The sequence below is a fragment of the Phodopus roborovskii genome, unplaced genomic scaffold, assembly GCF_943737965.1.
Source record: "Phodopus roborovskii unplaced genomic scaffold, PHOROB, whole genome shotgun sequence".
NCBI lineage: Eukaryota > Metazoa > Chordata > Mammalia > Rodentia > Cricetidae > Phodopus > Phodopus roborovskii.
In genome coordinates, this window is record NW_026126461.1 from 422,566 (window position 1) to 438,626 (window position 16,061).

The following is a 16,061-nucleotide window of genomic DNA, read 5'->3' on the forward strand; positions in this document are numbered from 1 at the left end:
TTTTATAGATGTTTTTAACCAGACAAATAAAATGTTTTGCTATTCAAGATCCAGAAAGTTACCATTTATGATGCCCCTAGAAAATCTGCAAGCTTTCTTTGATATGGGAGAAAACCGAGATGGGAACACTAGAAAATGTGTTAGGCTAGAACAGATACACAGGATTCTCTATCAGTTTCTTTGCAAAGAAATAAATGTGCCAACACACAGAAACTTTTACAACCTCTCTTGTATCTGAATCTTGAGGGCACAGAAGCTGATTATCCTCCTCCTGCCCCATATATGCATCTAAACTATGACCAGCTAAAGATGAACTTTATATTCACAGGATGAATATATTAAATGGCTTTAAAATAAGAAACACAGTAACTCTGATTTTGTTAGCTACTTGTCACTATGACAATATACAAGTTGTAACTTAGGGAGAGAGATTTATTTTAACTCATGGAGTCATTCACAGCAGCTGGAGTTTAAGGCTGATTGCTCAACATTGGAGTAGATCAGGGAGCAGAGCAGAACCCATGCAAGGCACTCTGTTGGCTTTCTTCTCCCTTTTCTTTTTGTCCATTTAATACCCTAGCCCAGGGGCTGGAGAGATGGCTCAGAGGTCAAAAGAACTGGCTGCTCTTCCAGAGGACCTGGGTTCAATTTCCAGCACCCACTGCAGTTCACAACTGTTTATAAAATAAAAAGACCCTTGGGCTGGACAGATGGCTCAGTCATTAAAGGCTAGGCTCACGACCAAATATATATATATAAAAAACCCTAGCCCATGGGGATGCCACACATTTAAAGTGGGTCTTCCTAGTTCAACTAATCCTCTGAAAATGCTCACAGATGGTGAACTAGATCTGGAATCAGCTAGGAGACAAGATTCCAGGTCTATCTATGAAAAATTATCTAGACCAGGTTAGACCCTGGCTGTGACCAGGTTAATAGTAGATCCACTCTTAAAGCAGGTGCACCACTCCCTAGGTTAGTGTTCTGGTCTGCATAGAAAGGAGAAAAGCTAGTTATGCATAAGCATCTATCACTTTTTACTATCTATAGATGCAACCTAACCAACTGCTTCAATTCAAGCTCTTGCCACCTTGATGTTCCTGTCATGATGGACTGTTATGAATTACTCCTTCTCTATCAATTGCTTTGGCCAAGTATTTTGTCACAGCAACATGCCCTAGACATGTATAAATCCAACCAAGTTTATAAATGAAATTACCTATCACAGAGACCAATTGCAAATAGACTCTTTACATTTAAGTCATCAAAAGGGAAAACTATCTGCTAGGTGTGGTTGTGCACAACTTTTTATTCCCAGAACTCAGAAGGCAGAGGAAGGTGGATCTCTGGAAGTTCAAGGCTAGCTACACTGAGACCCTGGCTCAGTAAAAATTTATTATGTATACACTGTTCTGCCTGCCTGTACTCCTGCAGGAAGAGGTCAGCACAGCAGATCTCATTACAGATGGTTGTGATTGAGAATTGAACTCAGAACCTCTGGAAATGCAACAGTGCTCTTAACCTCTGAGCCATCTCTCTGGCTCAAAAAACTATAATCATGTCATGTACAAGCTGAAGTCTTGGTCTAATCCTAAGTACAATAAAGATAAACTTTTAAGGTGCTAGAGATATAACTGGGGCACATTATCTCCAATGTCAGTGTTTATTAGCCTGACTTTTTACAACTGGCCTGACTTCTGGGTAATAATGGAGAATGAGTCTGGACGTTTGTGTAGAAACCATGAACATGAGAAACACAACAGAGAAAGTAGTAAATTTTACATAAAAATTGCTTCCAGGGGTTGAAGAGATGGCTCAAAGGACATTAGATCTAATTACCAGTACCCACATAGCAGTTCACAACTGTCTAGCTGCAGGGGATTTGACAATGACATGCATGCATATAAAATAAATCATTAAAAATTGCTTCCAGGCTGGCAGCAGTTGGGAGGCAGGTGGATCTCAGTGAGTTTGAGACCAGCCTATTCTACAAAAGCTAGTTCCAGGACAGCCTCCAAAGCCACAGAGAAACCCTGTCTTGGGGGGGAAATTGGTTCAACTTAATTTTTTCATCAATTTATGCAACTTATGTATATGGGTGTTTTATTAGCATTTATGTCTATGCACCACGCTCATAAAGAGCCCAAGAATCAGAAAAGAGCCCTGGCTCTCCTAGGACTATAGTTTAGATAGCTATGAATTAAACTGGGGTACTCTGCCATGAAAAGCTGTGCTCAATCACTGTGCCCCTTCTACTTACAAAAAGCACATCTGAAACTTTTAAGGAGCTGGCTAGATTTCAGTAGCTAGTCACCTTTAATCTCTACACTTGTGAGGCAGAGACAGGTGGGCCTCTGGGAGTTCAAAGCCATTTGGTTTATAGACTGCATTTCTTAAGAGCTACAGAGAAACCTTGCCTCAAAAATAAATGAAAAAAATTCAGTAGCTCGTTGATGCTAGAGAACTCAAGTTCTGCCCAGATGGAGGCTTGCTTGATATTCAGTTCATGCTTTTCACTGAAAGGTGAACATTTGAAGGGGCACAGCTTAGGTCTAAGGACTAAAAGCAAAATGCCAAAACAAAATGTACACGAGCTAGCAAGATTAAACCTAAGCCCTAGCATAATCAAGATGGTCTGTAGTGTTAGTGTTCAGTTTAGACATGTATATTCTGAAAAGTGTTCAATCACAATTCATGTTAAAATTACAAATAAGGGGACAGCTCTGCAGTTAAGAGCCAAAGGACCTGGGTTCAATTCTAGCACCCACAGGTAGCTCACAACTGTTTACTCAGTGGATCTGACTGCCTCACACAAAGACACACATGCCAGTCAAACACCAATGCACATAAATTATGAGCTCTCCCTCCCCTTTCTCTTCCCACTGTAGATGTTTAGGAATTTGCAGGATAAGATAAAGATGTCAAATCACAAAATGGAGGCTTTGTGAACTGGGAGCCATTAAAAGTCTAGAAAAGACAAGGACACTCCAGGGGCTATGGTTCAGCTGTTAGGAATCCAAGTTTGATTCCCAGCACCCACGTGATCTCTCACAATCATTTTTAACTTCAATACTGGTGACCACCCTCTTCTAGCCTCGTAGCACTGCATGCAGAGTTAAGACACACATACAGGCCAAATACCCAGTGACTAAAAAAAAGGTCAATTAAAAAGTATCAAAATCAATGTTCAAAGAACTAGCTTCAATGACAGTACCAAGCTATATTAAACATGTAAGTGCAGAAGTAGAGAATGAACAGGACTAACAGGCATTATTTGATAAGAACTTAAAGGACTAAGTGTGGTTGTAAACACCTGCAACATGGTAATACCCCATTCAAAACAAAACAAAGTTGGTTTACTGAAAGGATTAAAAAACAAAACTTTCCTTTTTTTCCGTTGAGACAGGGCTTCTGTTTAACAGACCCCTTGCTATGGAACTCCATTTTTGTAGACCAGGCAGACCTCAAACTCACAAAAACTCTACCTACTTCATTCTGTATCCTGAGTGCTAGGTTGAAAGGCTTGTGCCACCACAGCCTTATCTTTCTGACATTAAAAAAATGTATATCATGGAGTTGGGCAAAGTGGCACATGCTTTTTATCCCAGCATCCTACCCTGAGGACCAAGATGGTGGCCTTGGAGATTATCAGTGAGTACTTGACCAGGAACACTGGAACCCAGCTAAAAACCCAGCGAAGGGCGTTGCATCTCTAATCCTCACATCCTATTGCCAGAACAAACTCAAGCTAGCCAGTATTCCATCTAGAAAAGCAATAGACTGTTTCAAAAACAAAGTGAAAAGTACTAGGTAAATTATTTTGACCACATACATAAAATCTCCTGCTGCCACTAAACACTACAGATAAATTACTCCGTTAATTCTAGCTCTCAGCAGAGGCAGACAAGTCAGACAACCAAAGGTAGAGAAACCTTTAAGAACAGATGCTAATTCTAAAGCTGTAGAAATAACTGTTCCAGAAATGTCCAAACACATGAGTTCCAGGGCGATCTGTCCTTTGTGGGTACCAGGTGTACAGTAAGTACACATACAGGAAAAATAGCTACAGAGAATAGGCAGTGGTGGGGTGTGTGTGAGGCTGGGTTGCTTTTTGCTTCCCTTTCTACCTCAGCCTAGAGTGAAGTTCAGGCAGGTAAACTAGTAGACTTGGCAACCCTGAGTCACTAGCACACTAATAGCCTTAGGTAGGAAACAAGCCACGCCTAGGGTAATATGGTAAAAACAGATGAAAATGATGGTTGTTTGGAATTCATCTGCCAGGTTTCCCTCCTCCCTCAGTGTTCATGTGTACTTATATTGCCACCTGCTGGAAGAATGAGAAATAGCAATGAACCATTTCCTAAAGGGAGCTTACTCCTTTTCCAAAATGGCTCCAAGTCCAATTTAAAATGTGGGTAGGCATCCCAACTGCAACCCAGACTTTCGATGACCCTATAGGATGTTTCTACATCCTCACTCCACAATAAACATACCTGCCCAGAGCACTGGAATTGGACCATTCCTTTTTTGTTCTTTTGATTTTTTGAGTAAAGGGTTTGTGTGTATATATCCCAGGCTGTCCTAAAATTTGCTCTGTACAGATTTGCTTGTTTCCTTGAAGTACTTTCAGCTATAAGCCATCAACTGCTTCCTCTGAACTAGCAAACAGTCAAGGCCACCCTACAGAGTTTCTTCAAGCCAAATAGCTCTGGTTAGCTTTTTCTGAAAGCCAACTGGTAGGAGCAGGGTACTAAAATACAGCCAGAAAAAATAAAAATGATGGGCGTGATAGCACATCCCTGATGGATCATCAAGAAAAGCTGTATACCTTTCAACTACGCAGGCAAAGGGCCTACACTATACTCCTAACATATTGGACAGAGCACAAACTTCCTGTTAGGTCACATCAAAAAGGCCACTGTTCCCTCTATGCAGGATCTATACTAGCTGCCACTTACAACCACTAGACCCTTCTTGTATGGCTTTACCTTTAATGCCATTTTAGTACTGATCCATGGTGCCACTATCCAGTACAATCACCTCAGGTGGAAATGCAACATCTTCAACAAAACTTAAGGTCAGAAACATAATGTAACAGTTGTGGACCCTCAACCCCAACTAATCTCCACATTTGTATGTAGTCAGGATTCTTGAAAGCAGTAGAAACACATCTCGAATTCCCACAGGGTGGAATCTGTCTGAACAGTAGAGTTGGTCTTGCCGAGCTCTTAAACATCATTCCAAAAGGAACCTTTAGGAAGTACAAAGTCTGGCACCAGAGTTTAGGACTTTTAATTAATTTGTCCTAAAGTCACTGAAGCAAAAAAAAAACATGATAAACATTCTTTTACAACCCCCAACGGAAAAAAAAAAAAAAAAACAAAAACCCCAAAAAACTATTTGTAAGAAAAAAAATCTGTTGAAATGTCCTTAAAAGGCTCTGTCATATAACAGGTAACAGTGTAAAACCCCAGAGTCCTTTCTTTAAAATTAAGTGGGAAAGATTGGGAAGGAATTATTCAAACTTCGTCTTCTTTCCTTGTGGCTTGAAGTCTCCACCACCTCCTCCTCCTCGGCCACCTCGGAAGCCTCCTCGACCTACAGAAATAAAAAACATCATGAATGGGTGGTACAGTACTGGGAACTGACCTCTCAAACAGGATCGTTAGGACACTTAGGAAAAACAAAGAGGTTCCAGCTTACCTCCAAAGCCTCCCCGGCCTCTGCCACCAAATCCGCCTCCTCTTCCTCCTCTGCCACCACCTCGGCCCCCGAAACCTCCTCTTCCTCCACCTCGGCCACCAAAGCCACCTTCACCCTTAGGTTTGGCCCAGTCCAAAGTAACTTTGTTCCCATCAATTTCTCCATCTTCCATGGCCTCCTTGGCAGCTTTGGCATCTTCCTCACTATTGAAGTCTACAAAACCAAACCTAAAATAAAAAATAAAAAAAACACTTTAAAGCAAACATATACGTACACAATAATCAAGTCATTCACATGGTGAATTCTTATTGTATAGTCAATACAGAGCCAAATGTGGTAAAATAGATCTCAGAATGTCTCACACAATAGCGAAACTAAACCTCTGTAAAAACAGAAGGTTAAGTGCTAGTTCTGTGAACTCTCTCTTCTTCTCGTGCGAATCCATAATCTGCCACCAGATGACAGAAAGGAGCTCAATGAGAAGACACTGCAGAGCCAAGCTGTCCATGCACAATAGATCTAGAAAAGCAACATGTCTTACCCTTTAGAGGACCCAGTTTCCCGGTCAGTGACTATTCTTGCACGAACTGAGCCCTCAAATGATTCTTTTAAGGTCTCTTCAGTGGTATCCTCAGATAGACCCTTGACAAACAGGGTTTTTGATGGCTCTGGAAGAGAATAAAAAATGCCTGTTTTATAGGATTTCACTATGTCGCTTTGGATGGCCTAGGCTTCATATCCATTCGTTCTGCCTTGAGGGCTAGGATTTAAAGTAATGTACTACCATATTTAACTGAAATATTCTTATAATATTGATTTTGTAAAATGTTTCAAATACTTGTTTTACCAGAAAAGCTATTAGTTGCCAATAATTAAAAGTAAACACTACACTGGACTTAGGCACTTCAACCTAAGAGAATCTAGATGACAAATCCAAAAGTTGCTGCTTTGAGCTGACACAGCTGGATCAGAACTTGACTATCTAGAGGAATTTGCTTGAGATTTCATCAATATTTCTCAGGTAATCAGTCATCATGTCCAGTTGTCACTTACTCAGCAGCAAGTTAAAAGCTAGCCCTACACAGAATCACAAAAAACTGCCATGCAGCCTCAACCAAATCATGCCAAATAGACTTACGACTTCTTGCATTAGGTGATCCCCTGGGTCCTTGTAACTCCAGCCTGATTGTTCTGCCCTCAATTTCCATTTTATTACAGGAGTTTAAAGCTTCTTTAGCATCTTCAAATGAAGCAAATTCTATAAACGCATACCTGAGGATTAAAAGTCAGTATTCAAAATAAAGCTTACAAACACTTGACACCAGCATGTAACTAATTACCTATGCTATTAATATTTACTATCATTTGCATAGCTAAAACTTCAGTTTTCCAGCTAACAAAATAAAGCTGCATAGGTTTATCCTTACTAGGGATGTATTGAGACTATGTCCAGTTCACATCTAGAAACACAAAAATGTCATTTTACCCTTTAGATTTGCCCTGTTGGTTCTGGGGCACTTTGATAAAAGTTGCTTTCTCAAACACTTCCTGAAGAGTTTCTTCTGTTGCACTGTAGGAAAGGTTACTTAAAACCAAAGTTTTTGATTCACCTGCAAAAGATGTCGCACTATTAGCAATGTGTGTTAATCTAAGTCTGTGTAAATTAAAACACTCAGACAAGTGGACCACATAACAAGCCTGTTCCCGCCCCACAAGATTCATGTTAAATGAAACAGTGACATTGCAGCCATAGGCCAAACCGTAAGCCTAAGAACCAAATCTGATTAAAAAAACATAGTATTGCTCAACTAAGTGTCTATCATACTTCCTTGCTCCTTTCATTTTCAGTGTAACTAGATGATTATTCTATATTGTCCTAGAATATTATTTCTAAAATATACATAGATTAGCCAGACTGTGGTGGTGTGCACCTTTAATCCTAGCACTCAGGATGCAGAGGCAGCCATATCTGAGTTACAGGACAGGTTCCAAAGCTACAGAAGAACCCTGTCTCAAAAAAACACATAGCTTAAGCCATTTAAAGTAGAAAACATACATACCAATTAAAAAAAAGCTGTAATTGCCTACTATGTTCCAATAGAAAGTATTTCAAATAGCTCTCATTCATGAATATTAATATAGCCATATTAACCAAAGATGAATTCTGGCTAACAATGAAGTAGAAAGATACAATTGACTCCCAAATTCCCACTGTGGAACTTTAACTCACCACTCCAAGTGCTATTCTTTCCAGTTCTTTCTTGCCTTTGTCCTTTCTCCCCAGTATAGTAAAGTGAAACAGATCGCCCATCAATTTCTGCCCCCTGCTTTTCTTCCAAGTTTTTCTCTGCATCAGCTTCAGACTTAAATTCAATATAAGCAATCCTGCAATAGATAAGGAGAGTGTAAATGGGTTTAAACAGTTATTCCCTTAATGAGAAGGAACACATTAGGCAAGTGTCACTCAAGTACCAGATTTACTATGTAACCTCATATAGTTTGTCATGTGTGCACTCAGTGACTAAAATATAGGTGGTAAACAATCACTTACAGGGCTCTTACTAGCTTATCTTTAAGAAATCATCCTTATAGGCTATCTTCCAACTACGTAGGATGTCAAAAGAGCCACACAGTAATAGTAAACTGTCCAGAATCACATTTTTTTCTCAAAAAAAAAAAAAAAACAAAAACCACCAGGGAAGGTCAATCCTGGTAGTTATCAGGGATCCTGAGGCAAAAAGGTATTGATTTGGATGTGGACCAGCCTGTAAGCTTCAAAACCAACTGCTATACATACTATAGGACCAGTTTAGTCTCTGGCTACAAAATAAGTTTGAGGCCCAGCATTTAACATGAAAAATAAAGACCCAGAGACCGCTATCAGATTCAAGCTGAGGATCAGATAAGCTAAGCAGCAAGCCATTAGCTCTTACCTCTACCTCAGATTGAATGAGTGATTCGGCTAGCTCCACGAATCCTAGACTGCTGCCTCTCTTCAACATGGCTAGAGACTAATTCTTCATACTGAATATCTGCTGCTATCTTATACACCTCAAATGCTGGAATTAAAGATATGATAATCCCAAGAGCTTAGATCACCTTTGCATGCAGCTTCTCTTTTAGACTGATGAATCTTGTGTAGCTCAGTGTGGCCTTGAACGAACAGATAGATCCATCTGCTTGTCTTGAGTCATGGGATTAAAAATGTGTGTGCCACCACTGCCTGGCTCTATAGCTTGTGGCTGCTACCTTTGCTTTCTGTACACTCAGGTAAGCTTTAATAAATCATAAATAACTTATCACCTAGCAGTATGAAGTGCATGAGACCATGTTGAGGGTAGGAGAGGGGGAGATGACACTCAAAACACCTCTTTGTTAGTAAAGCTAACACAAAACATACCCTTTACTCTTCCCATCCTGGCTAACCAATCTGATTTCCAAGGCATCTTCAAACACTTCTTTTAATTCATCCTCAGTGATGTTAAAAGAAAGATTTTTTGCTAGAAGTGTTCTTGCAGCTCGAACTAGATTAAACAAAACAAATTAATTTTTTAACAAGTCATAAGAGAATAATGCAAATAGCGTCCATAAAGGAAAAGGTTCTATGCTACGAATGGGTAAGGGATGGAGAGATGAAGAGCACTTGTACGAAGGACTTAAGTTCAATTCTTAGCACTCACACTAGGCAACTCTCACTAGTCTACACATAAACATGTTTAAACAAAACCCCGCACTCAACCCATTTAATATATAATAAAGGAATGAGCAATGGTACAAAGAGTAGTAATTAGGAGCCTGATATAGTTTGAGAAGACCTTGTTTACTAATCTCATTACTAATGAAAAATTTGAATCTAAAAAAATTTTGCACAAAGACGGAAGGCAACATCTTGCCGTTACTTGCATGTCAAAATGCAAGCACTAAAAACATTATCATCAAAGTTCCCCAGTTATGTGTATTAAGGTATATGAAACAAGTTCATTTTGATTTAGGTCCCAGCTCACAAATAGATTATTCCACAATCAGTAACATGGACCTACACCCAGTAAATACTGCATAAACTACAAACTGAATTCATAACTTGTCAAATGTTCAAGTTCAAGGGGACTGAGCAATATAGCTGTGTTAAGAGTGTTTGCCTAACATGCAGAGGGGGCCTAGGTTCAGTTTTTAGCACTACTAAAATAGAAAATACTTCAAAACCCCAAATTCTAAAACACAAAATCTTTTGGGTATCAAGAATTCATTTTAACTGTAATTCTTTTTATTGTATATACACAATGCAAATTGAGAGCAAGCCATGATGCACATGTGGTCAGAGGACAAATCTGGAGTTTCTCCTACTTTGTGTGGCTTCTAGAGATCACAATCAGGCCATCAACCTCTGCACTTTTACTTATTAATCCACCCTGCCATCCAGCACCACAACTCTCCAAATGGTTGCAGAGTATAATAAACACCTATTAACACCAACCTGAATGTCATCTAGTGAAATTCAGGACATCTCAGTGTGTACCTCACTCATAAATCTCATTGGTTTAGAAGCGGCAAAGCCTACCTTCTAAGTCACCAAGTTTCTTTACGTACCTTTTTTACTATCTCTTCCTTTTGGTTTTTCTAGTTTAATTTCATTGCCAAACACTTTTAAGCCAGTGAGCTCCAAGGCCTTCTCTAGGTCTTCAGCAGACTCAAAGTCCACATAACCAAATTTCCTTGAAGATGAAAAAGATTATAGGCATGAGAGTGATCTAAATCATACTAATCTCTCATAGAATCAAGTCTATGTACTAAGTCTACATAGATTTATTTACTATACTGTATGTAACTGAGAGTACTAGCTGGAAGAGCCTCGCTAAATACTAAGTATCCTTCTAGTTAAAAAGATTCACTATAAGCTGGGCGTTGGTGGTGTACTCCTTTAATCCCAGCACTGAAAAGCAGAGGCAGGCTGTGAGTTCGAGTCAGCCTGGTCTAAAGCTCTCTCTCTCTCTCTCTCTCTATATATATATATATAGAGAGAGAGAGAGAGAAACCCTGTGTGCATGTGGGGGGACGAGGACAGGAGGACAGACGACGGACCCAAACACAAAAAGCATTCACTCTGACTATTCAGGTCCAATTATTATTGACCAAAAATGACAAATTCTTTTTTCCTTTGACACAGGTTTTCTCCGTAGCTTCCAAGCCTGTCCTGAAACTTTGTAGACCAGGCTGCTTCCAACTCAGAGATCCACCTACCTGTCTGTAAGTGCTGGGATCAATGGTGTGTGCGCACCACCACCACCTGACCAAACATGGCAAAATTTTAGGCTTACTGCTATTTGACATTATACAAAAAGTCAAATATTGAAATTTCAAATTTGCAAGTTCCATGACTTGATGACTTTGTCCTTTAAAGTAATTATATATCTCCATGTTTAAGAGTATGGAAATTTTTTGGGTTTTTTTTTTTTTGGACCGAGGGCTTCTCTGTATTGTTTTGAAGCCTGTCCTGGAACTCACTCTGCAGACCAGGCTGCCTCTGCCAACAGTCCGGCTTAATTAAGAGCATGGAGAATTTAAAAGCACAAGCTAACCCATATTTAATGTTCAATGAAAAAATTACCTATTTGTACCAGTTCTGACATCCACAACAGCAAGATCATTTTTAGCAAAAAGTTCACTGATGGCAACTTTTAATTCAGCAACAGACTTGTTTGGATTAAGGTTTCCAATGAACAGATTGAAAGGTGTAGTTGACTCTGAACCTGCACAGAAAATGGACTTTTAGTTCACTTAAAAAAAGCTCACTACATATAAAGTTCAGCATAAAACCTCTCTAAAGCACATCAGTATATTGAATCTCAACACCAGGTTTCAGTATTAAGTCCCTTTGTCTTTCATCACTTGTGCTATTATTGCTACCTTTATCACCTCTCACAGTCCCCAATCTTGCAGGATTGATTACCTTCCACTTTCTGTTTCTTGGCTTCAGGAACTTCTTTCTGTTTGGTCATTTCCTTCTTCCGTTTTCCAGGTGCTGCTTTAACAGGCTCTGGATAAGATTTTTAGTGTCATTCATGAGTAGGTAGACATTTAAGCACTTCCACTCACTAAACATTACTGAAGTCAGTGTCCTTCAGAATTTGCTTACCTTCCTCTTCTTCCTCTTCCTCCTCTTCCTCCTCTTCTTCATCATCATCGTCCTCATCATCTTCATCCTCCTCTTCGTCGTCATCATCATCCTCTTCAGCCACATTCTTGGCTTTCACAGGAACAACTTTTGCAGGAGCTTTCTTTCCTTTGGCAGGTGTGATCTCCATAGCTTCTTCTTCAGAGTCTGAAAGAAACATGGCTCAGTAAGCAATGGCATTTGCTCTCAATCCAGATAACATGAATCCTACATACACAAAAATCTTAGAAAGAAAACAAAATCCCGACAACATGTTTAAGTTATATAAAGAACCGTGAGCACAGAATGTGACTTTCTAATCTAACCATTAAGTGGTCAGGGAAAATAAGCAGTATTGTTTAAGACCCCTAGCTCTAACGACCCTACCAATAGAAATCCACCTACCATCTTCCTCCTCCTCATCATCCTCTTCCTCTTCATCATCATCATCATCCTCATCCTCTGAGGCAGGAGCAGCAGCAGCAGCTACCTTTGCTGGTTTCACTCCCTTCACTACTGGTGGCTCAAATTCCTCCTCTTCCTCCTCATCGTCTTCATCCTCATCACTGTCATCTTCATCCTCATCGTCTTCATCCTCATCACTGTCTTCCTTCTTGGCATTCTTACCATTCTTAGCCCCCTTGGCTGGAGTGACTGCCCCCTTTTTACCAGGGGTTGCTACCAATGCTTTTGCCTGTGTGGCTCCCTTCTTTCCAGGTGTAGCAACTGCTTTGGCTGGTGTAACTGCCTTCTTGGCTGGTGTGGCTGTTGCTGCCTTTTTCCCTGGGGTAACAGCAGCTTTCTTAGCTGGTGTGGGAATTGCTACTTTTTTTGTTTGTGAAACAACCACCTTCTTTGCTGGAGTTGTGGTAGCTTTCTTTCCTTTTTTCTGAGGGATGACCACCTTAAAAGTAAATAAATAATAAGCATATTCCCTATATCTAATGTTATGTTAAGACACTGATACTAACTTTGGGCTCAACACTAGCTCTACACACACACACACATATCCCTGGTGTCAAAGGGCTGGAGAAATGGCTCAGCTCTTGTTACTTTAGTAGAGGACCACAGGTCATTTCTCAGCATCCACATGATAGCTCTAACTACAATTCCAGGGAGTGTTCTTCTAACGTAAGGGCACCAGGCAAACTTAGTACACTCACACAAATACAGATATACACTCTAACCCTAACTCAAACACATAAAAATAAATCTAAAACCCTGGAATCCAGAACACATAACTTACACTTATAGGTGCTTATCTGACAAATACCCAAATTTAAGAAACCCTCATCGGTTCTGGAGAAATTGGCCCAAGTTATACCCATTGGCTGCTCTTCCAGCGGTCCTAAGTTTTAATTCTCAGCCACATGGTGGCTCACAACCATCTATAATGGTATCTGGTGCCCTCTTCTGGCATGCAGGTATACACATAGGCAGAACACTACACAATAAATTCTTAAAAAAAAAAAAAAGCCCTCAAAATGAAATTGGCCTCCAACTTTACCCTAAACATCAGCCTTAAGCACCAGAGTTATATCAAGTATGCATTTCACTTTCATTTAAATGACAAGGTTCTATCCAAACCACATTGTTAATTACAATACAGCTCTTCTAAATAAGAAATCTGAGCATGATTATATAGCGCTAGCTTGCCTACTCCTGCCTTCTGAATGCTGGAACTAAATGATCATGTCTTTAAATGAATGAACAAAAGTGCTAAAAAGTACCAGATTTGGCAAATTGGTAAGTAGCAACATTCAATCCCAACCAGATACATTTTAAAAATTGACTCTATAACTTTATAACAGACTAGAGCTTAGCTTAGTGACAGGGATCATCACTACAAAAACACAATGTACCTGATGGAATACTGAATAGATAAATCTTGCTTGGAGTATAATTAAAAGGTTAGCCTTACATATAAAGGGCTCAGTTTGGGCCCCTATAACAGATGATAAACCTACACACACAGGAGTAAAATATAGTGCCACCTGAACTATGAGACCCTGACTCCCACTCTCATCCAAAGCCCTGAGCTTAATAAATTTTGTCACCAATCTCAACCTTCATTCAGGAAAATCTGAGGCCAGCCTGATCTATAAATTGAGTTCTAAGGCTATCAGGGTCACATGGAGATCCTGATTCAAAAGCAAAAGGTAATTTTGTGTTATAATGCCTTTTGCCCCCCCCCAAAATGAAGTGACTGTGGACTGAATGAAAAATTAAGCTGGAATAAACTGTGGGATTGAAAATAACACCCTATAAATTTGTGGGGAAACCGGACTCAAGAGTGAAATGGAGACACCCCCATAGACTGTTAATCTCTTAAATACTTGTCCCTCAACCATTTTTACATACTAGAATACGCTAATTCTGATTAACACACATTCAATCCCAATGGTTTTATTTTTGCATCTTAAATCTGTTTTCGGTTTTTAAGACAGGGTTTCTTGTGTAGCCTAGGCTGTCCAGGAACTCCCTCTGTAGACCAGGCTGGCTTTGAACTCTCAGAACGCCTGCCATACGCCTGCCTCCTGCTGGGATTCAAGGCAGGGCACCACTGCCAGATTAGCTGTATACCTCTTCTCCACTGCTGTCATCTTCTTCATCTTCTGACATTTCTTCATCTTCACTATCCTCTTCCACCTCCTTTGGGGGAGGAGCCATTTTCTTGGAATCACCGTGGGTTTTGCCGGCCTACACAAGTGCACACAAAAATCACGTCGCCGTTTTGTGTTATTTCTTAATACCCACTGTCTATATTGTTAAAGGGCATAAGCATAAAAGACATCATTTTTGCTTGGTATGATGATCCCCTGGCAATTTTTGCTGAGAAATAACTGCCTATAATTTGTCTTTCCCTTTCGTAGACAACTGGAATCAATTCACTATTAAATATCCACACGTCTAATAGTCATTAATATCCCAGCCCCTTCCTGTGAATCCCACTTTAAGGTAACCCGCTAAATTATGTGCTGGGGGGGACCTTGATAGCCCCTTTTCAGAAGGAGCACCTCTGTTCCAGAACTACTTCCGACCTTCTCACGCTAGAGGCGGACCACGTGGACGTAACAAGCAGGCCACCACGCGCTTCCTCAGGCGTCCACCACGTGTTGGCCGGGACGGACGGGGGAGAGCTAGGTAACCCACCGAGGTCAATCGCGCTGCCCCCCTTACCGGTACACCGCGACTTCCCCATCACGAGACGCGCGACACACGCCCCGGCGCCAAAACCCACGAGCGCCACAACCCACGTGGCGGGCCGCGCAGCGGAGCACGTGCGCCAGGAGGCGGGGCCCTGCCAGCGCCGGTGGCACGAGTTCGGCCCCACCGCCACACGGCGGGCCCGTCGGCCCTTCTGCACTGTCGGCTCCCTCGCTCTCACTACCCTCCACACACACACACCGGGCCCCGGCGCACGCAACACCCACCTCCCAGAACCCGCCTCGGCCGCTTCTCCACCAAGTCAGAGGCCAAACACCGCGAGACCTCCCGCTAGTCGCGCGAGACTTCCCTCAGCATGGCGCCCTCGAACGCGCCCGGGACTGCGCGCAGGCCCTCCTCCCCTCAGCGACGCGCGCGCGCGCGCCCCTTAGGAAACAGGCCTTGTTGTCCGCGTCCGCGCGCGCGAGGCCTCTCACCTTTGCGAGTTTCACCATGGTGGCGGGTTCTGACGACGGCGCGTGTGGCGAGGTGCGCAGCTCGGAAGAGCCTAGGAGAACCCACGCGAACTCGTCGGCAGCGGCGGCCTCTGAAGACACTGGAGCACGTACGACTGCCTGCCAGCTACAGCTAGCGTCTGAGGCAAAAGACTGAGCCTGCCCAGTAATCGCCTCTGGAAAGGCGACGACGGTGTCCTCGTGACCCCGCCTCCACCAATCAGAGCGCGCGTCCGTCCCCCTAGCCAACCGCGAGCCTTTAACCCTGGAGGGCGTGGGGCGGGGCTATGACGTGTGGGCGGGGCTGTTGAGGGCGGGGCCTGACGGCAGCGCCGTAGGGCGGGACTACTGCTGCGCAAGGCGGACGTTGACTGGTCCCTCCGGTGTGCCTTAGCGGCTCACTGTCGCCACGCCTGCGCGCTGGGACGCGCCAGTTCTGCGCGGCTTGTGAGGGACATGGGGGTGGCGGCGTGGCCCGGATGCCTTCAGGTGCTCCGGTGCTACATGGACCTCTAGGCTCGCGTGGCTTCGGGATTGTTCCGGGA

General features: G+C 42.1%; 1 protein-coding gene and 3 non-coding genes across 4 annotated transcripts; all 4 read right to left on the reverse strand.

The window, feature by feature from the left end:
- Nucleotides 1-5,275: 5,275 nt before the first annotated feature.
- On the reverse strand, nt 5,276-15,688 carry Ncl (nucleolin). Its single transcript, XM_051190708.1, has 14 exons — nt 15,499-15,688; nt 14,438-14,554; nt 12,260-12,758; nt 11,837-12,022; nt 11,651-11,737; nt 11,309-11,450; nt 10,291-10,415; nt 9,104-9,227; nt 7,934-8,088; nt 7,190-7,313; nt 6,842-6,975; nt 6,245-6,371; nt 5,704-5,930; nt 5,276-5,598 (listed from the first exon to the last, which is right to left on the reverse strand). The coding sequence occupies exons 1-14, from the start codon at nt 15,514-15,516 to the stop codon at nt 5,516-5,518; spliced, it is 2,148 nt and encodes a 715-aa protein (XP_051046665.1). The 5' UTR covers nt 15,517-15,688; the 3' UTR covers nt 5,276-5,515.
- LOC127226803 (small nucleolar RNA SNORA75) lies at nt 6,055-6,189 on the reverse strand. The gene has a single exon (XR_007834930.1). It is a non-coding gene; the product is annotated as a small nucleolar RNA SNORA75 (small nucleolar RNA).
- On the reverse strand, nt 6,666-6,744 carry LOC127226806 (small nucleolar RNA SNORD20). Its single transcript, XR_007834932.1, has one exon. It is a non-coding gene; the product is annotated as a small nucleolar RNA SNORD20 (small nucleolar RNA).
- Nucleotides 11,527-11,596, reverse strand: LOC127226805 (small nucleolar RNA SNORD82). Its single transcript, XR_007834931.1, has one exon. It is a non-coding gene; the product is annotated as a small nucleolar RNA SNORD82 (small nucleolar RNA).
- Nucleotides 15,689-16,061: the final 373 nt, after the last annotated feature.